This window comes from Sparus aurata, chromosome 16, assembly GCF_900880675.1.
Source record: "Sparus aurata chromosome 16, fSpaAur1.1, whole genome shotgun sequence".
NCBI classification, from domain to species: domain Eukaryota; kingdom Metazoa; phylum Chordata; class Actinopteri; order Spariformes; family Sparidae; genus Sparus; species Sparus aurata.
Genome location: NC_044202.1, coordinates 19,599,606 through 19,619,630, shown reverse-complemented (window position 1 = coordinate 19,619,630; position 20,025 = coordinate 19,599,606). Strand labels below are relative to the sequence as shown.

Sequence of the window (20,025 nt, the reverse complement as noted above, 5' to 3'; positions counted from 1 at the left end):
TGCTGTGAGAGGGAAATATGGAGATTTTTCCAACCTCAAAGTTAGACATTTTTTTTTATCGCAGAGCATTGCTATCCAGTCATTACAGTTGACCACAAAGTTAGTCAGACAAACCAGAGGTCTCCACTCAACATTTTCCCAAACTGTAGGTTCCTAGAGCACCACAAATTAAAATTATATCCTTCATATTAGTTTGTTCAGCATACTCATTGTTCCTGTGAAACATCCCCAACCACAGACAGCCATTTATATATTTTAGTATGGGAGCACATAAAGCATTAAAACTCTGTTGTAATGGAAAATAGTTAACAGATTCTTTAGAACCCTGCTCCTCAATTCTTTCCAAAATGGACTCTAATCATACAAGTGCATGTTGGAGAAAGTGTGGAGAAGACGTTGCAAACCATACACATGTATTTTGAGCATGCTCTCGCTTAGATAATTTTTTGAGGGGGATTTTTGACCAGCTTGATAGGATGATTGGCCAGCGCCTACCCCATGACCCACTGCTAGCTATCCCCGGAGTTTTCCCAGAGGTGGTGGAGAGCATACTTTCTAAACATACTGCTGGCAGCAGCTAAAACAGCAATAACATTGAGTTGGCTTAAGGGAGACCCTCCAAACGGATACCTGGAGATCAGTGATCAGGGGAATTTAAACAATGGACAAAATAACTTTCATGCTGAGATTAAAAAATGCGCAATTTGCAGATCGACGGTCACCTTGGCTGGAGGTGGAATACAAGCTACACAACACTCCTGTAATAACAATGTTTTTGAAGTCTAGTCTGGTTCATCTTCTTCAGTAGTAAAATGGCCATACCAGATTACTTCATAATGCACGACACCAAACCCACTTGCCATGAATCCTTTAATGATCATTTGAAAAATATTGTGAAATACTTAAAAAAGGAACTTGACAGCTTTGAGAACAGATGTGTGCTGTAAAGCTTTGATTAGTTCAAAGTGTCAATCTGAAGGGAATACACAGCTGAGAATTATAGACATGCAACACATTGACAGAGCACAAAAACCTGAAGAACAGCCAATGTCTTTACCAGAAAACATACAACTCAACAGTAACGATCTGCACTATGTTTTGCATGTTATCGCACAGACATGCAATCCAAAGCACATAATACAATAATTACGCGTTTTAGTATAAATATTACATCTCTAGGATTTATTTATTTCAGTTACATTACAGATGATGGAAAAGAAAATCAGGAAAGCACGGAGTGTGCTCACATCGCTCCTTTGTCTACTTGGCACTACACCTGCCGAGCTATTAACTTCCACAGATCTGTCATACACTCCTATTTACGTAAAGAACGAGAGATGCTGTCTTTAATTTCAAGCCAAAGAATCTGGTATCATGACACCAGGACCAGTTTGAATTCTCTTTAATATCTTAATGAGTGACACTGATGAATTCCCTCTAACCAAATAATACAAAATGATAAACAACTCAAAGAAGTGAAACACTTGAAACTGACAGAAAGTGACATGAAGCTCATACACTCAAATCAATCACAACATGACAGAGGGGCAAAAGAACTGAAACTGAGACTTTTAGATGACTGACTTGTAACAAAAACATTTGAAGAATATCATCACACCATTGTGTGTTTTACAAGGCCATATGTCTAGAGTTGGGAGTGAATCCAAAATGAAAGGTGCTTTATGAATGAAGGCCAAAGTTTTTAAAGTATTTTCACATTTTGAAGATTCACTTGCATAATAGAGAGAGAAAGAAAGAAAAGAAAGAAAGACACAGGTAGAATTAAATGAATCGATCATCACCATTTACATATCCCTCGCAGAGTATTTTATCTCAGAAAGGTTACAAGCAGCATTACAGTTTATGGCTATGTTACAGCCTGCATTTAAGTCTTTGCCCAACTTCAAATACACTTGCAACGTACGTGATGTATTTAATGGCAGAAAGAAAAAAGGGAAACAGCTCCTCCTGTCACATTCTGACTTGTCACTTTGTCCTTAAGACTTAAAGGTCAGAAGGATTGCAACTTCTATCTATTACAAGTGTTGCACGCTCTCTAAGTCAGACGTTACGCCAAGAAATAGCCAGGACCTGAGTCATTACCCTCTCGAGTGGCCTATCTGCACTAAACTGACAAAGCAGTTGTATTCTTATTGCCTTGGTCTTACCGTTGTTCTGTTCAACAGGTTCACCAATGTGGTCCAAACCCGGCGGAAAATCCTCTACTGACAATCATGACATGGTGACAGTGTGGACAAAGAGTTAAAACACGTTAAGCATGGTTCGTCTGCAGAGAACTAGCTTTAATGGCGGCACAGAGTTCATGTTGCAGCGGCTCTCAGTCCCAGTTCTCCCAGTCTTCATCCACCTGGTGAAAAACATCACAAAAAGGGTTAAATGCATTCTCAATATTTTATATTTTAATTCAAGATTCTGGTAAATGCTAAAAAACGGTATTCTGATTTTAAACTGATCTCAAAAAAAGTTTTAACGCTGTGTAAACAAAACAGAATGGGATGATTTGCTAATCCTATTCAACATGTACTTTGAAAATAACAATGTATTTCATGGGTAACCTTCTGAATGTCATAGATTTTTGTAAATATATGTTTTCTAATATGTTTATTCTGAATTTGATGCCAGCAACACGTTTTAACAAGTTGGGAAAGCAGCAACTAAAGACTAGGAAAGTTCTGGAGTGCTTCAAAAACACCTGTTGGAGCATCCCATAGGTAAGCAGGTTCACTGGTAACAGGTGATAGTATCATGATTGAGTAAGATAGGGACATCTTTCAAAGGCTGTCGCTCATTAACAAGGAAGAGGCGAGGTTCACCACATGGGATTCAATCACATTCTGTTTTTATACACGTTTTACACAGCATCCCAACTTATTTGGACTAGGGGTCGTAACTTCTCACTTACCTCTCCAGAAGCTTCTATTTTAGAGAGAGCCATCTGCACCTCTTCTTCTGTCATGTCCAGGTCAAAGTCTTTCTCCCAGTCCTCACTCACATCAGTGCTGGACCCTGGAGTGTGAAAGACAGATTGTGTGACCTTCTTTAAAGCCAATTCAGTGGAAAACCCATAACCACATCACTTAACTTAATCCTGCTCCGATTTATAATCCTAACTGAAACACTAAGAATCTCACTGCCAACTGAAAAACGTCCTCAGGTCATCATACCTTTCTTTCCATTGTTAGAGGGTGTAGATTTCCCACTATCTGAGTTCAGCTCAAACACTCTCAGGTCCTGCGGCCCCTCCTCCTTTGCCGTTTCTGGTTTAGAGGTGGGGGCAGAAGCCTGCCCTGATGCCCCCTCTACAGTTGCCTCTGGCTGGGTTACAGCTTCCACTTGAGCAACAAGAGGTGAGTCACTCTTTCCAGGTCTCTGCTCTTCTTGCGTCTTGTCTTCACCATCTTCCAAGCTAGCTTCTGTCAGTTTCTCAGCCAGCTCCACGGCAACAGGCTCTGGCCTCACTTCCACCTGCGTCGGCAGGCTGATGCTGTCGCTGCTGACCGAGAGGGTGGCCTCGCGCTCCTCGTTGGGAGACAGCACAGGGCTCAGCAGAGTGATTCCTGTTCCTGTCAAAGTCATGGGCAGCCGGGTTGAGCTGTGGTCCAATTGAGGTGTATAGTTGAGATGAGATGATGATGATGTGGAGCCAAGGAAGTCATCTGACAGTGACAGCAGAAATACCAGTGTTAGTGACAGGGTTGAAAGTGAAGCAGTTTATGAAGCACGTAAAACTGACGACAGCATACCCTCCTCCTCCTCCTCCTCCTCCCAGCCCAGAGTCTCTGTGTGTGTGGTCAGTTCTGCTCTCTGCTTCAATGCCACTCTCCTGGCCTCTTCCTACAAAACATAATGGCAAAGAATGTTCAATATATTCAATAATGCAAAGATTTTAGGGTGTGTAAAAGGACAATTATAGTAATCTTCATAATGAGATGAATGTTACATTTGTTGTTCTTGCATCAAAATTGTAAAGTTGGCTTAAATCTCGTTCTACCCCTGTGTTGTTGAATACAGGAACATAATGTTTACATCTAGATGTAAACATAAAAATTAAATTAAATAAATAAGAGAAAAAGTAAGATACAGTAAGATAAAATTGTTGTGCAGCATCATTAACAACACAACAATACTACAGAGTTTAAAATGTATATTTTAAATCAACATCTTTCTAATACTTTTTCAAAAAGTTAAATAGAGTATGGTCAGCTTATTAGCGACGTCAGCGTATTAAAGTACATAAGCAGGCCTTTCAATAGACACAGTGGTCAGATGGCTCCACTGGCAACAACTTCAAACCATAAGAATGTTTTTAAAAAATTCCTCAACTTAAACAACTACTTATTAATTCGAGGCAGCTCTAAAATCAGCCAGCAGGTGGCATCAAAGATGAAACAAGCTGATGTGCAAGACCACTGCAGTTCAGAGCACACTATACTTTATATAACAGCATGATTACCTGGTCCAACTGGAAAACTTTGTAGAAATACCTCTGCCAGAATTCTGAATGGGCTACAGCTGCTGGCACCTGTACATACAAAAATACAGATGACCTTTTAGCATTTGAAAGCTGTTATGGCAGTTATGGCTTTGCAAAAGCATGCAAAGTGAATGCAAAGTATGAGTTCAAAACAAAACTCCAGGCTGTGCTGTGTAAAAGTAAAGTGTTGGCAAAAGCAACAACAGTTACCATTTTGGTGTAGAGCGCTCGTATAGAGGGACTGCTGACCAAAAGCTCAGAGATTTCTCCTTTCTTATCTTCCAGGCTGAAGCTGCACAGCCAGTTATCAAACTGCTCTGGGGGGCCTGCACAAAAATAATTTCTCATTAAAATACACTCTGAAGATACCAGGGGGAATCAGCAAACATTTAAAAAGCATGCAGTATCTTATCCATCTATAGAGGATAAGAACACAAATCCAGCAAACCAGTAATTCCACACTGATAAATAGTTCCATTGCTGATTAGCATTCAAATCCTGGTAATTATTTACGGATAGTGAACAAAAGTTTTGAATAATAATAAAAACAAAAAACAACAACATAATAATAAATAACAATTATGATCTGACCTAGAAGCATACGCTTTTTTCACAACTGTGCAACAATACCAGGTTTAAACAGAGTGATCAGACATGCACAATTGTATGTCAACAAATATGTATTGCAACAGTGATAATCGTGATAATAAAATGGAATACTGATAAAGAGTTAACAATAAACGATGATAGGCCTTGTGCATATTTTGTGTGTGAGTTCATCTGATTGCCTTTTTACCAGTAATTGGATAGTTGATAGCAACTGTTCTTTGTGTACACTTGTTATGGTTGCAAACTCTCTCTCCACCTACCTACATTTGTATTTTGAGGATTATTTATTTGCCAAAAAACGGGAACAAGGCACACAGTACACAAAGTTAAAGATGGATTTCTTTGCACTTTTTTCTTTTTTTAATACAGAAGTCATGATGATATCATTATTGCAAATATGTGTAGCCTAGTTATTAGTATAGTGGAAATCTTGACACTGTGACAGCCCTTTTGAACTAGCTCTGAATTATACGAAAACATTAAACATAATGTAACAAATACTGCTCTATCACTCTATTTGGGGACTTGCATCACTTCACTGTGTGCTGTCTTACCATCAGGCTCATTGCAATATGTTGCAGGGTCAGCTTGCAGACTGTAGAGACGTGCCTGCAGGAAAAACAAACTCTTAGCTGTGATTGTTTAGTTCCCACATGCACATCATGTGCTAACTTTCATAGTCCTGTAGCCTCCTATAAAAAAAATATAAGCAAATTAAACCTGAATCAACACTTTCATAGGGGTCAACCAGAACCTTATGTTTTCCCCCATGCAAAAGAATCGTGCTTAGTCATGCTGTTTTATCATTAGAAACTCACTGTTTGTGGTACAGTAAATTTGTCTTTCAAACAGGTGACTGTTAAAGTCAACTGTTCAGCTAAAAGTGTAAGACTAACATTTGCCCACCTTAGAACTGTCGTAAACCTCTGTTGTTCCTGCTGGTGTTGCCACCAATGTGATGACATCACAGTCAATGGTTTTATCAGGGGGTGGAGCAAGTGTGTCTGATATCACACCTAAGAAACTCGAGAGGCCCTTCTTCACCTTTTCCGAGGTATCAGAGGAACCTTCCACCTGGAAAAGACAGGTTACATTTGGCATTTAGCAGTCTTCACCCTACATGAACACAGCCTGTAAGGAGATGCTGTGATTAAACAAGAATGACCAAGGGAGAGGATGCAACTTACTGCAAGCTTGTTTCTGACAGCATTGGCTGTGGCCACAATCGAGCAGGTTGTGTCATGTTGCACCACAGTGGAGAACTCTGTCAGGTCTCGCTTTATGAATTCTAAGGCCTCAGATGACTGCAAAGAAAAATGTTATTATCAAGATCAACATCCAGATTCAAATTTATGATTTCACTTCAAACATAAAAATAAAAGACAAACAAAAAAAACCCAATATATTAAATACCGTTTAGGTAAATGATACATAAAAACTATGTAAAATAAATATTTCAAAGGATAGGAAATAAAATAACTTTTAATAACTTTGCTTCAGTAACCTCTGGCCTTTGAGTAACAGAGTTCAACAGCTTTCAGCATTGTGAATTTGTTCTAAAATACTTAGTAAATTACTGAGAACTGTATCTACGTAACTTTCTTCATAGTCTGGCACATGCTTAAAGATAATTGAGGAAATATGATCTTGCTTTCAAACTTAACAATGCTGTGTACTATTTTTTTTATTTATTCAAAGAGGTTCCTCAATCATGCCACCATTAAAAGGACGACTACAGATGTTTGGAGCTGGACAACTGTGTGGTTAGCCTAGAGGAGGAGTGCAACACTGTCAGAACACTGTAAATGCTGAGCAGCTGGTAAAGACACGTAAACATCTACTCATTTTCATGATGTCAGTTACCTTATCTTTGACGGCCTGGAAGCTCTGCTGAAGCCAGCCTCCCCACCAGCCTTCTCTGTAATCATACAGGCATTTAGAGATTGACGTGAGCTACTTCATAAAATGAAACCAGCGGAGGAAAAGATTTACACGAACACAACACCACAACTGCGCAACCATCATAAATGTATCACAGGCATCAACATCGTCGGTGAATCCGACGAGACTCTACACTTCTTATATGCCAGTTGTTGACTGTCTCTAACGTTACTAATCGCTAACATTAATTTGGCACCCACAGCCTAGCAAGCTAAACGAGCTAGCTAGCGTATGTTATCAGCGCAAAGCAGACTGACTTGACGAACCAAGCCACGAATACAATTAGGAAGGCTGAACATAAATGCTAAATATGAGAATGAAGCACATACACAGTCCTCTGAGAGTTACTGTGTGATTTAAACTGCTCTGCACGGTTGCTAACCAGGCTATGCTAATGCTAGCCATGCTATGTTTTGGTAAACAAATGCACTTCCTGAACTGATTCCGTGAGCTGTAAAGCGCAGCGTTCACTCAAAGTGACCACGCCAGACCTTATAAGAAATACAAACGCAACGAGAGACGTGACACGTAGACGATGTCATTGCCCGCTGCTATATGATATTTTAAAACAAAAAGTAATTTGCGAGTTCACTCTCACCCTTCAGCCATCTTCAGACGATGACATCATCAGTATTTACTGAACTCTTACCCCGGCTGCGTGGCTGTGAAAAATAGAAAAACAAACAACGCAATATGACCTCCTGACTGCGATATACAGATTTTATCATTCACACACACAAATAGATGTCACTGTTTGAAATATTTTTTTCTTTAACAGTTTATAAGCAGAAAAATGTTTTACAGTTTTTGGGGATATGTCCGGTGGCTGCGGAGGGTCAAATTAGACGGCAGCGCTAAAGACCGAGTGGCAGAGACGACAGTAGTCTGGGAAGCTAAGTTAATGAGATGACTTTCCATTGTTTTCTATTGTTTTGATATAATATTTAAGCAATGTTGGGGAGTACTGAACAACAAGGGATTGAACTAATATCTTTTATCTTTGTATAGTGAAGTAAATCTTCTTATGTTTTAATTTTTTGCAACAAAACCTACACACAACTTTAGGCTATGAAGAGAAAGGAGTGATATTTAAAATGGTTTAATTTTATTATTACTTTTCCGCTGTAATTGAAACCCATTTTATAAGCCCTGTCCCCTTTTTCTTTCCTGACCAATGTGAAAGCATGTCATGGCAATGCATTCATCAGGCAGCCACGACCACTCCCCTGACCTTTGCCTAGTTTTGTGAACAGGTTGTCTTAAGAGGAAGCTTGAAAATGTAGAATATTTGACTAGTTTTTTTTTATTATCTAAATTGATTATAGTATTGATATTGATGTTCTTTATTCACAAATGATCAAAGAAGCTGCATGCAATTCAGAGGTTAAGTGGCAAACTGCGTATTCGTACTTGGTGCAAATACCCCCACCTGGACTCTAGTTTCAAAATTGATGGACATGGTGTACAAATCCAAAGCTGGCATTCTTTGGGCTTTTTTTAATGTGTAGTGGGGTTTTGTAACCTCCGCATGAGGAAGATATGTGTTTACTCGTGTGCAGCTGTCCAGGATTACAGATTCAGATTTCCACTTAACTTGGACGGAGGATGGGTCATACTAACTTTTGGTGGTGGATATGGAAAAAGGGTCAAATCCAGGAATTGATTTCCACTTTCTTTAACATTGCAAGATTGTTAACTGTCAGGAAATAATGATGATGCATTGATCTGTATGAAATCTATAACATGGTACTTTTTTTTAGGCACTTTTTGCAATAACTTCGGTTGAATGGCATTTCACATCTCTTTGTATGTGTGAATGATGGCATTTTTGCCGGACTGAATATTATTGTGTAATTGTGAAAAGAATACTCTCACTAGAAATCTGGAGTCTAGTTTCATTCTCTGTAAAGCATTCCTTTTACGTGGTAGTTCTGTGAAAAGACAAGAGCACTGTATGAAAAGAACCAGAAATCATCAAAAGTGAGGTAAATGCATTTAAAGTCACACCGTTGGTAGAAGGGCAACAACAAAACAAAGCTTCCACAATGGAGGATAACCGATTTAAGCATATGCAAGATGATGTCTTTTAATTGAAACTCATTTAACCAATAAGCTGCGTATTAAACCCCAAAAAAATGTCATCATCTTCAGACATTATATTTGGTAATCAATGCTTAGCAATCCTGAATCTCCTCATCAATCTGCTGCTCTCAGTGCATCTGTGGATGTGCATGTGAGCGTATGTGAGCACCATATTGCATATGAGTGCTGACCCCCACAGCAGCTGTGCTTTCCCCCTCATCAGTATTCCGGGTGAAAAGGGGGCTGTAGCGCAAAATGAAAAAGAAAAGGCAACAAGCCTCTGGAAGTGTTCTCTCCCTTAATTGAAGTTCCCCTTTATCCAGACGCTGCACAATGTGTGCTTATGTCCCCACAATGTGTCTCCCCTGTCCGGCCCCTCCATCCTCTTAATTGGGTCTTTCAGTCTCCTAATTAACTCTGTCAATGCAGAATGAGACGAGCCAACATGGGACAAGTGCTCCTCTATTGATCAGTATGTGAAGCAGTTAACTTATCCATCTGTCTACATTGCCACGGTGTGAAATTTCAGAGACAAATAATGTGTTTTGAATACGTTTTATAAAAATCTGCCAGTAAGAATATTTGTTTTCAGTGCAATCATTTCCAACTTTCTGATAATTCTAGTAATGTAGCATGCCTATTCTTTCTTGTAACAAGACTCATATGCTTGTTTTTGCACCACATAATGAGTTTTAACCTCACAACACTAGCGTCATATTACACAACACACCATAAAAATGCATGCTAACCACCTATTAACTATGTAGTAACATAGTGATGCCCAACACTCACTTAACAAGAAGAAGCTCAGCTTAAAGCACATAATTACTATTTTTATCTAACCGAAACACAATTCCAACACTAAGCGACTAAAGCAGAAGTTTTTTAGAGGTAGGGCTTTTTCATTCTGGAATATTTATGCTTTGGTCAAAGCACATATTACTCTGACCCAGTGAGATACTGATGCTTACACCTCTGCAGAATGTTTCTAAGGCCAGTTATTCATAGGTTAAGGACTCAATAAATGAAAAAAATGTATTGAGGTTTTATAGATTTAACTACCCCACTCTAAATAAAACTTTCACCTGGACCCACTCCAACAAAATAATAAAAATCCTGCAATATGAAAATGTGCCATATTGCAATGGCATACTTTTTTGATTTTTTGTCATGCTGAAAACACTTCTGTATTTAAACTTTTGAATACAGGAGCTTGTTTCTACTTTTACTTTAAAATAAAAGATTTCAGTCCTGCCACTGCTTCCGCATTAAATGACTCTTTTCTCTCCCAGTGGTTCATTTTCCGAGTTACTTGTGTGCAACATTATGACTCAAAGCAGAGCTGCCACTGCTGGTTAGCGTCTGCTAAAGAGCACCATAATGACAGCAGTGGCTGACCATAATGGCACACAGAAGACCTGCCCATATTGCATGATTTAAGAAGCATATCCATTACACATCAACCCCCCCCACACACACACACACTTCAGACTGCTGATGCCTCACCGTGGGTTAACACCATCTGGTGCCAATCAGGAAACACCAGCTTTGCACAAGTCAGTGTCTCTAATCATCTACCTTGAGCAAAGGGAAGCAGATCCCCACTAATCTCCACAATGTGTTCCGCTTCCCATTCCCACCTGTGCCCAAATAAAGGGGGGCCTTGTGGGAGGACCCGGGGTCTCTGTGTCAAGGGACCAGGGACCAGGTGACGCTGCCACGCCAGTCCCCACGACAGAAGCTCTGCTGCTTGGTTTGGCTGGCAGCTGCCTCCCCCCACTGAGACATCCCACAGCTGACAATCCCCTAGTAGTGACAGGGGCTCTTTCAGTGTCAATAGCCTCATATATTAGAGCTAACCGCCTTTGTGGCGAGAGAGGGTGTCAGGCCTTTTGGCCCAACAGCGCTTGTTACCATGATGAAATGTAGATTGAATAGAGGGGGTCTGTGTCCCAGGCACGAGAGCTTGGACTCCCCCGGCCTTTGTGTCCCACGCATGGCTATTGTTCAAACCTATTCAGGGCTCTCAGGAGGAGGAGGAGGTCTGGTAGGAGGGAGGTGGGTGAGAATGAGTTACATCTCTTCATTTCTCCCCTGATCGCCAGCTCATCTGTCAGCCGTGGGAGGATAAGCATGTATTTTACACGCTTGATTTGTTGCTAAGTGAAGGCCAGCCATTGTCGGCTTGTTTGACTAAATCATGTTCATGGCAATCAGTGTATAATAGTATAGTACAATAGCATCGTAGTACTTAAGTGGACTAATCATTATAAAGAATCAGCTAGCACTTGATATTTTTTAACACAAATAAAACAAAATCTTATCGCAAATATGTGTTGATAACATGGACGTTATGGAAAATATGTGAATATGATGTCCTCTGCTTTAATTCTGCCCCTTTGTGTGTGTGCTTATATCCATGATCTTATGAGACAGAGACAAATCACTGGCCTAGAGCTAAGGACATGGCTATGTCCCTCGCCTGCGTCAGACAAAAGTGACGCGCCTTCCTGGCGCCTGTGTCGTCCTTTCATCTCCTACACCCTGTTGAGGTGAAGATGGATGGTCCCCTGGCTCAAGAACACCACATTCAGCCTCTGTGTTGGCATATTGTCTCGTCCTTCTGTCCCTCTTTAGCTCTTTAGAGGTTCTGTCCAAAGCTGGTTAGCAACCAATGACACCCTTCCCTAAATATCCATTTTTGCACTGCTCTCAAGCACCAATAAAAGCCCTTCTGTTACTTTAACAATGTTGCTGTATTTCTTTTTTCTTTTCAGCTTCTGCATGTTTTTGAAAAAGAAAACCCTCCAGCAATGTTGTATAGCTGCCTTGTCGAAAGAAGTATCTGGCAGAAATAGTTTGTTTTTACAATATTATGACAAATTGAAAATGCAAATACCTCCAGAGATGATAATACCAATAAATAAAAGACTGCATTCATGGAAAGAAGAAGGCAAACAAGAGCTTTTTTTTTATAACAAATTTTTAATTTAGGAAAATAGAAATCCTGCACAATCGGACACACCAGTTTCATTTCTGACAATGTTTCATCACCACTGATATCAGATAAATTACAGTATTTGCGACTGATAAAATCCCTAGTGCATTTAGAATATTTCTGTATAAATGATGCAAATGAGAAAGTTGATAAAAAAAAAAAAAACATAAAAAAAAACAATAGCAGCAGTTTGCATGGCAGAAGATATATATACAATATGTACAAGATTTGGCACCAGCAGTCATTTTAGCAGTCTCTTCAACAATCTTCAGAGGTCACTTGCTGCTCACTTGCTCATGGACAGGCTGTGTAATGTAGAGGTAGTGGTTGGCAAAGGCTGGCAGAGTGAGCAAGGGCAGGGCATGCCGGGAAAGTGCATGTAGGAGCTGCTCAGGTGGAGCGGGTCCTTAAGAAGGCCCTGGACCGGGGCATGAAAACCCAAGAAGCTGGCAGATGGAGGCGAGTGTGGGGCCGGGGTTGCGGCTGTAGAACTGGAGTGATGCTGCAGAGCTGAAGGCGTGCTGCCCACCAGAGAGTGCAGAGACTGGGCAAGGGGATGCAGAGAGAGGTGGGCTGTGGGGGCCACAGGGGTGATAGCTGGGCGGGCAGCGGTGCGGCTCGCGATGCCAGCGCTTCCTCCGTAAACATCCCCAACCAGCTTCTTCATCTCCTCCAAGGAGCTGGACAGCATCAGGATGTAGTTGCGAGCCAGCAGCAGGGTGGAGATCTTGGACAGCTTGCGGACTGAAGGCCCCTGAGCGTAGGGCATGACTTCTCTCAGGCCATCCATCGCCTGGTTCAGATCATGCATCCTTTTCCTCTCCCGGCTGTTGACTTTCAGTCTCAGGTCTTGCCCCTCTTCCTTGTTGATCTCAGACCTGGTGCTGGTCTTACCGCCCAAGCTGCGGCACTCCGCCCTGGTCTGGCCGGCCTCGATATCGGCTCCGTCTTCTCGGCAGTATGTCTGGAACATCTTGTTGGAGAAGAAGCTCCCAGCGGAGTCATCCACAATCAGGTCTGGGGATGAAGCGCGGCTTCCGGTGGAGCCAGAGTCAGAATCCATCTTGGATGAAACGGAGGAAAGTTGAAAAAATGGTCCAAAAAAGTTTTCAACGGAAGCTTCCTAGCTCTTCTCTTCAGCGTCACCACAGTCACTAACAGTTTGTGCTTCTCAGGCTGGTGATCCACAGGAGTGTGTCTGTCTAAACTGTCACCCTCCAGGCCCACTGGGGTGCATTTATATGGCTGGCCGAACAAAGGAACAATAAAGCCGCATAATGAGACACTTAGAGCCACGGCCAATTGCAGAAGGGACACACTCTCAACCCCCCCAACTCCACCCTCACCCTCACCCTCCCACACCTCCTTCTTGCAGCCCCCACTTCACCTTCCCACACCCACATTTAACTCCCCCCAACCCTGATGAACACCCTAGACATTAAAAAAAAACAGGGGCATGTTCACATATTGTGTTAAGCTGCACAACCAATTCAGTTTCATGAATGAATAAACTGAATTTTAAAAAGCGACCCACTTTTTCACACTGTTTTGCTTTGTTTATGTTTGGTGGACCCTGCCACTTATCCAGTGTTGTGGTGACCTAATTTTTCTCTGAGAACAGCTTGTTAATTCTGTTATGGAAAAGGTCCGCATTTCTGAGTTTGTGTTATTACTTCATTGATATTCTAAATATAAAAATTCTTACTTTTAATTTTCTTCTCTAAAACTACATAGTGCCCTTTAACTAGAACTTCTATTAAAGATATTAGTGCATGTGTGAACATCAGTGAAAATGTCCAATTAAGTAAGTTGTACTTTTAAATTGGATTTTATTCAAACAAGGTTAATGTATTAATCCTGATATGAAATCAAAAGAAATGTTTCGGTCCCTCAAACGGCACCAGTATAGTCCTTTACTCAGCACATACATACACTTAAAGTGAAATAAAAGTGAGAGCGTGAACCACAGGCCCCTGCTCCATGACGCTAGATATATGGTGCCTTCAGGGCCTTATTTACATATGGTATCCATGAGACACGTCGGAGAAAGGTATGAAGCACCATATGAGGTGCTTAAACATATAAAGAGCGCCGTTAATGGCAGACTAGATACAATTCAACCAGGAGCTCGAGACAAAAGAGGTCAGATAAATTTGACTTGGCTCCCAGTCTGTGAAATCACATCACTATCACTGTCAGGGGGTCCTTCAGTTTCAGGAGGTAGTTAAAGTGGTACTAAAGAGTGGGCACAGTGTTGTCTTCCTCTAATTCAACTGTAAAGCTACTAGCTCTTTCTCAGGTCTTTTCCACATTTAGTTTTTTCTCTTGATATGAGGTGGTATGAGGCAAACTTATCCAAGACAGAGGAGTGTGAATTCCCGCCAGGTTTAATGTCCAGCATGTATCTGTTGATCTAATCTGGTGTTTGGATCAAGCTGACTTTTCAGCATTTTTCTGTGTAAATGGATTCCTGCACTTGGCTCAGGAATTTCCTGCCGCCTTCTGCCAACTAAAGCCCTCAAGTGAAGCAGAGCTACAGGGCTTGTAGTTTGAAAATACAGCAATACTCTGATTATTTACTACAGCATTCGGGGTCGCAAAGCAGATTTGCAAAATGTCTTAGATGCAGCATTGATTTTTGCCTGGAGCCTAATAATTGCACATTGATTATGCAAGGTTTTATTCAGTTCAAATGGACAGAAACATTTTAGAGGTGTCATGGCTGGAATGTGCTGCATTTCCATAATCTGTCGGCTCATGGGAGAAACAATTTGCTTTTCTCCTCTCGGCGCGCAGGAAGGTTTATATTTACCCATCAGCTGCAGCTGTGGGCGCCTTTGAGCAGCTTTATGATTTTTCAAGAAACTGGTCATCCTTGGAGTGGAATTTACCGCTACCGCTAACTTTTAGTACATAAGTGTGTGTATTTGCATATTTGTGAGGTTTAGGCTGCCGCGGTCCCCAAAAAACATTCATTCCTGGCAATATCTGGCAGTACCATCAGTTCAACTTTAGAAATGTGAGCCAAAAGATTATCTATGCTCAGAATATTTGTGGAACTCTTTTTTTCAGTAAAGGCGCATTTACATTTTTTGACTTTGAAGTATTCCAAAAGTATCCAGGTTAGGTTACATATTTCTTTAATACAATGGATTTCATTAAGTTTTATGAAAACTTGCATGTAATTTGTTTTAAAGTAACTTACCCAACCCTCTAATACAAAAACATTAGTAACATCCCTTCCTTAAACTATTAGCAAAATATCATGAAGGTATGAATGACCACAAATGCACACTTTTTAGTGTAAATAACAGCAAATTCTAAATTATTTCTTTCAGCCTCATTTTCCAAATCACTTTTATTACTGAGTAATTATGAATAACCCAATTTTAAAGTCGTCATTTGAGCTCATCAAACAATTGAAAACAATCCAGTTCCTTATTTAAAAATCCAAAATGCATGCTTTATGAGGACAACCATGCTGTACCTTCTAAATCTCCATATAATTAGAGGGAGAGGAAGGATGATTCATTTGTATCAACTGTGTCCATTTCCACAAAATATCTCTTTTTTGCCTCTAGTGCCACTTTTATTTGCCACTTTTATTTGGCCTCTGATGTTTTTCTTATAAACCTTCTTTTTGGAATTGTAAATAAGTTTTGCATATGTATTGTATAAAATCAATCAAATCAATTATTTGTTGACACAGACCCTTATTTATGATTTTTTTTCAAGAAATGATATAATATAGTCATAATAGAACATAGCAAAAAAAAACATTCAAACAATGAAGAAACAGATTGAACATAAAAAAACTAGAAAAATTGAAATGCATGATTACATAAATATCAGTTCACAGGACTTGTGAACTGACTGATAACTGATACATTTGAGTCAAATGATATAATGATATATCAAAAAGGAAACCATGACCAGGTACCGTAAATACACATAAACCGTTCACAACAAATGTTCATCATCCCTGTCTAGTGAAAACCACATATCTCCAAATGTGGCGTTTTTGAATTTAATTTGATAAGAGCTTAGGAAGGGTGCTCCGTTATGAGTTGAGACAGTTCTCCTATTTCACAAGCAAAACAAACCATTCACAAAGTTATTGAATTATCTGAAAAAATGCATTGCCATAAAGCCGAAAACACAGCTGTTTTTCTTATAGTAGCTCATGAAAAGTTGACATTCTGGAGATCAGTGGTTTTGACTGGACAGCAACAATATCATATTAGTGTCTTAATCATTTTAACCTTGATGGACTGACTCATAGTGACACAGTATTCTGTTTATGTGTTCTCCAACTAGGAAAACTTTCTCAACACTGCCCCACATGAATCCACAGAAAGTTAGGACTGGAAATCAAGAGGGCCCTCAGGACCCCCCACCACAGCTCCATCAGGGGGCCCTGCAGGGTGCTTTGGCTCTGCCAACGTTCAGTGATATTATAATTGGGAAACCTTGAGAGCCAACATGGGCCATTTATTTGGAGCATATGGATTTTCCCATCGTTAGGCTCAGAGCCAACATGGCTGCTGGACTCTCCACTGCTAATTGGGCCAGATCCTAATTAACTATGTTGGACACGGTGATCCGGATTTCATTCTTTCTAAGTCTTTCACATCTTCAAATGGCTGGTTCTGTGCCACAGCTTTCACTGTGCTCTACACCTTCCAAAGACCAAAAAACAGTCAATAATGTTCCTTTAAGTGTCTTAATAAATTGTCTGTAAATTGAGGGGAAACATGTCGCGGCTTCTCATTAACTGTACATGATGTTAGATTAGTGAGACTGCCAGTCGTATTAACTGGACCCAGAAACAGCTAACAGCAGTTGTGTATTAGTAAAAGCACAACTACAAAGAACACATATATGGATCACTGTGAGGGTCTCTGGCTGATTAAAAGAGTGTAATCACTCCCCCTCTGACTGCATTATTGTATGCATGAGCCAGATGAATCCCATTCTCCTGCTCATCCTTGTTCTTATTCATGTGTTTACACAGGCAACGGGCCACACAGAGAGACACAAGCATCCCTGAGCTTTGTGTTTTACAAATGAAAGCGTAGCCACCCTCCATGTTTCCACATAATCCTTCAATTTTTAACCCTGCATTAGATGTTTGACTTTCTTCTCTGGATGCCACCTTTCGGGACCCTTCACCCAATTCAAGCGCTCTGTCACAGTCTCTTTCTCAGACCCCCTTTCTGCTCATTGGGTACACTCCAGTGAAAGTGCTCAGGTGACCAGAAAATCAGGGTATTATCACAGGCATATGCTTGTAGCAACACAGGATCAGTCTAGATTAGGTCCTATCATGGCTCAATAAAGCACTAAGCTGAAGAGCAAACCTGTGCTGTGTACCGTACGGCTTCCCTCTCTCTCTGCTGGTCATTGTTTAACAGGATCAGTGGCTGGATCTTCACACACACATACACACACACACACACACACACACAAACACACAAACACACACACAATAGGCTTTAATCTGGGCATGTGGTCAGGACTAGATCCCATAGAGCAGCCTTTGTTTACCACCGTTTTTGTCAATGTCGCTTGGATATCAGGGCGCTGAGATCAAGATCACAGCAGGAGTAGCGATCAGCGGGAGCAGATATGTGGAATCGGTCTGGTTTGCTTCATCTACGGATCTAAACATTTCCCTCTGAGTACCAATGTCTGGGGAGAGAGATATAAAATTGTTTCACAAAGTGTCTGAACGGGCCGACAAGTGTTTCAGAGAACAGGGAGTGCTGCCCTTTGTTATCTCTCACCGCTGGGACAAACTGCTCGGTGATTTATTCATTTACACTGCCTGAAACAATTGCATTATCTCGGTCCACAACAAAAAAGACACAAAGGCACTATGAATATCCCCTAGGATGTTTATGAGTCACTAAAGAGTCCAATAACTTTCCCCTTCATCTTTAAGCGGCTGCGGAGGGTCGCATGCTGTGGAGGGCTCCAGGGCGTGGGGAGTCAGGAGGGGGATCCAGGTCCAGGGAGAGATGCTGATTATGGGAAGGATGAAAGGAACTGAATGGGACTTGGTCAGCAGGCCGTCTCATACACTGGCCTGCTCCATGCTGCTAGAACTTCATAAATTACCCCACAATTACCCCGGGGGGATGCTGCGGGAGGAAAGACAGGCAAGAGGGGGAGATAGTGAAAGGGGAAAGAGGAGAACCGGTTGCCAAGCAGACCGTCATCAGGAGGTGTAGGGCCCAGGTCCAGATGTTGGCCCTGTTGAGACCCAGATGACGGCCGTCTCCTTCAAACAGTCACCATCTAATGAGAAAGATTCACATCTTCAACTGACACTATGTGAATACTTTTTTATTTGTATGACCATGTATGACTGGAGTAAAAGTCTTAAATTATCTGTGCAAAAAGTTTTTTTCCAGGCCATCAATGTACTTTAGTGTCAAAAGTACAAGTTAAAAACATTTTTATTTACATACTGTGTTATATGTTATATTATGGGTCGACTGATTTTCAGCCTGGCCAATTATCAGATCTGATATTCAGTATTTTTCTATTCTTTGGATCAAATGGTTATAAATGACAAAGAGACAAATAATTTCTTAATGTTAATGGGTGGGTGGTTGCATAAGAAAAAGCACTTGTGAAAGCCTTTTGCATTCAGTGTCCACGTACCTGCTGCTTTAAAGGGTGGATTCAGTCAAATTCGGCAGAAACGTTTCCATTCATGCACAAAGTTTTGGCATTGTTTGTCGCCAAATCTGGAGATATCTGTCTCTGAAATTTCCCCCAAATCACAGATAAAATGACCATAAACAAAAAGTCAGTACCATTGAAACAGAGTCAGACTTCTTTACAGTGTCATGTGTTAGTCCAGATAATCCACAGGACATGCTGTCTACAGTTTGTTATGAACTTTTAAGAGCAAAGTTTCTGAAAAGATACGTGGATGTTTAACTTTCTTAAACATAAATAAAGTTCACCGGAATAATACTGGTGCAAATACAGCTAATTAAACAATAAACATCTGCATGGATGGATACCACATGAGGTAAGTAACATGATATGTTGGGTTTTTTAAAGGTAATTTGGGTGAAATTACCCTTTTAACTAATCTTATCTATTGTAGCTTGTTTAATGAATAAAGAGTACAATGATATGGATTTATTTGTATTACAAGGAAAGCACTGTATAAGGAAACCTTTATGAGTCCGTATCATTATGATCAGGAAAAGGATCAAAACAGTTACTTGGGAAATCATTATCAATCAAAACATCACACACACAGGCCTTCAAGCCCATACAGATGCACACACTTTTACACAACACACCCACAAAGTGTATCTGTTCAGCATTGTGCTGGCCACACTTCTGAACAGTTGGCCGCTCACTGGTGCATGGGGGCGGCTTTGTGTCGGCGGTCTGCGGGCTTCTGCCGCTCTATGCCCCCCCTCTGTCTCCTCCATCCCCCTCGTCTCTCTGTCACCCAGTCTGATAAAACAGGAGACCTGCTCGCCCAATAATCTCCCTCCCCGAAGCCCAGGCACGACTTCTGCCTTTCATCAGCACCATTGTTTCAGTCTGTTACCTCCGCATGTGCTCCTTCACCACGGCAACTCGCACACACACACACCCTCCCTCCTCCCTGTCCCATCTGTGGATAGGCCTGCCATGTGTCTATTCACAAGGGTGCCAGCGGCAACGCCACTGTATGTGGATGGTACATGATGCTGTCCTTTTGTATGGGGCTCAGGCCTCAGCTACTTACCGCTGACCCCAGGGTCACTGCGCACAATAACAGGAGTGTTGGTGGCCACTGGCTATCCTCATTGGGCCGTGATTGACGAGCTGATCAATGGTCAGTGTGAGTGTGTGTGCGCCCACTTGCGTTTGCTTTCTATACCGT

At 41.1% G+C, this 20,025-nt stretch overlaps 2 protein-coding genes across 2 annotated transcripts; both read right to left on the bottom strand.

Moving 5' to 3' along the window:
- Nucleotides 1-853: 853 nt before the first annotated feature.
- bsdc1 (BSD domain containing 1) lies at nt 854-7,722 on the bottom strand. The gene is made up of 11 exons (XM_030391822.1): nt 7,644-7,722; nt 6,968-7,022; nt 6,292-6,408; nt 6,011-6,178; nt 5,659-5,713; nt 4,706-4,821; nt 4,475-4,543; nt 3,765-3,855; nt 3,186-3,677; nt 2,924-3,027; nt 854-2,368 (listed from the first exon to the last, which is right to left on the bottom strand). The coding sequence occupies exons 1-11, from the start codon at nt 7,652-7,654 to the stop codon at nt 2,339-2,341; spliced, it is 1,308 nt and encodes a 435-aa protein (XP_030247682.1). The 5' UTR covers nt 7,655-7,722; the 3' UTR covers nt 854-2,338.
- A 4,416-nt stretch (nt 7,723-12,138) lies between these two features.
- Nucleotides 12,139-13,346, bottom strand: olig4 (oligodendrocyte transcription factor 4). Its single transcript, XM_030391727.1, has one exon. It carries the CDS (start codon nt 13,186-13,188, stop codon nt 12,412-12,414), a length of 777 nt encoding a protein of 258 aa, XP_030247587.1. The 5' UTR covers nt 13,189-13,346; the 3' UTR covers nt 12,139-12,411.
- Between the last annotated feature and the right edge of the window lie 6,679 nt (nt 13,347-20,025).

Bases quoted from the DNA above. Each gene is read 5' to 3' on its own strand.
- bsdc1 (XM_030391822.1), bottom strand. The intron at 5,714-6,010 runs GTGGGCAAATGT...TTTTTCCTGCAG, and splicing joins AGGTTTACGACAGTTCTAAG to GCACGTCTCTACAGTCTGCA. The intron at 4,822-5,658 runs GTAAGACAGCAC...ATTTTTGTGCAG, and splicing joins ATATTGCAATGAGCCTGATG to GCCCCCCAGAGCAGTTTGAT.
- olig4 (XM_030391727.1), bottom strand. From the start codon at position 13,188: ATGGATTCTGACTCTGGCTCCACCGGAAGCCGCGCTTCATCCCCAGAC.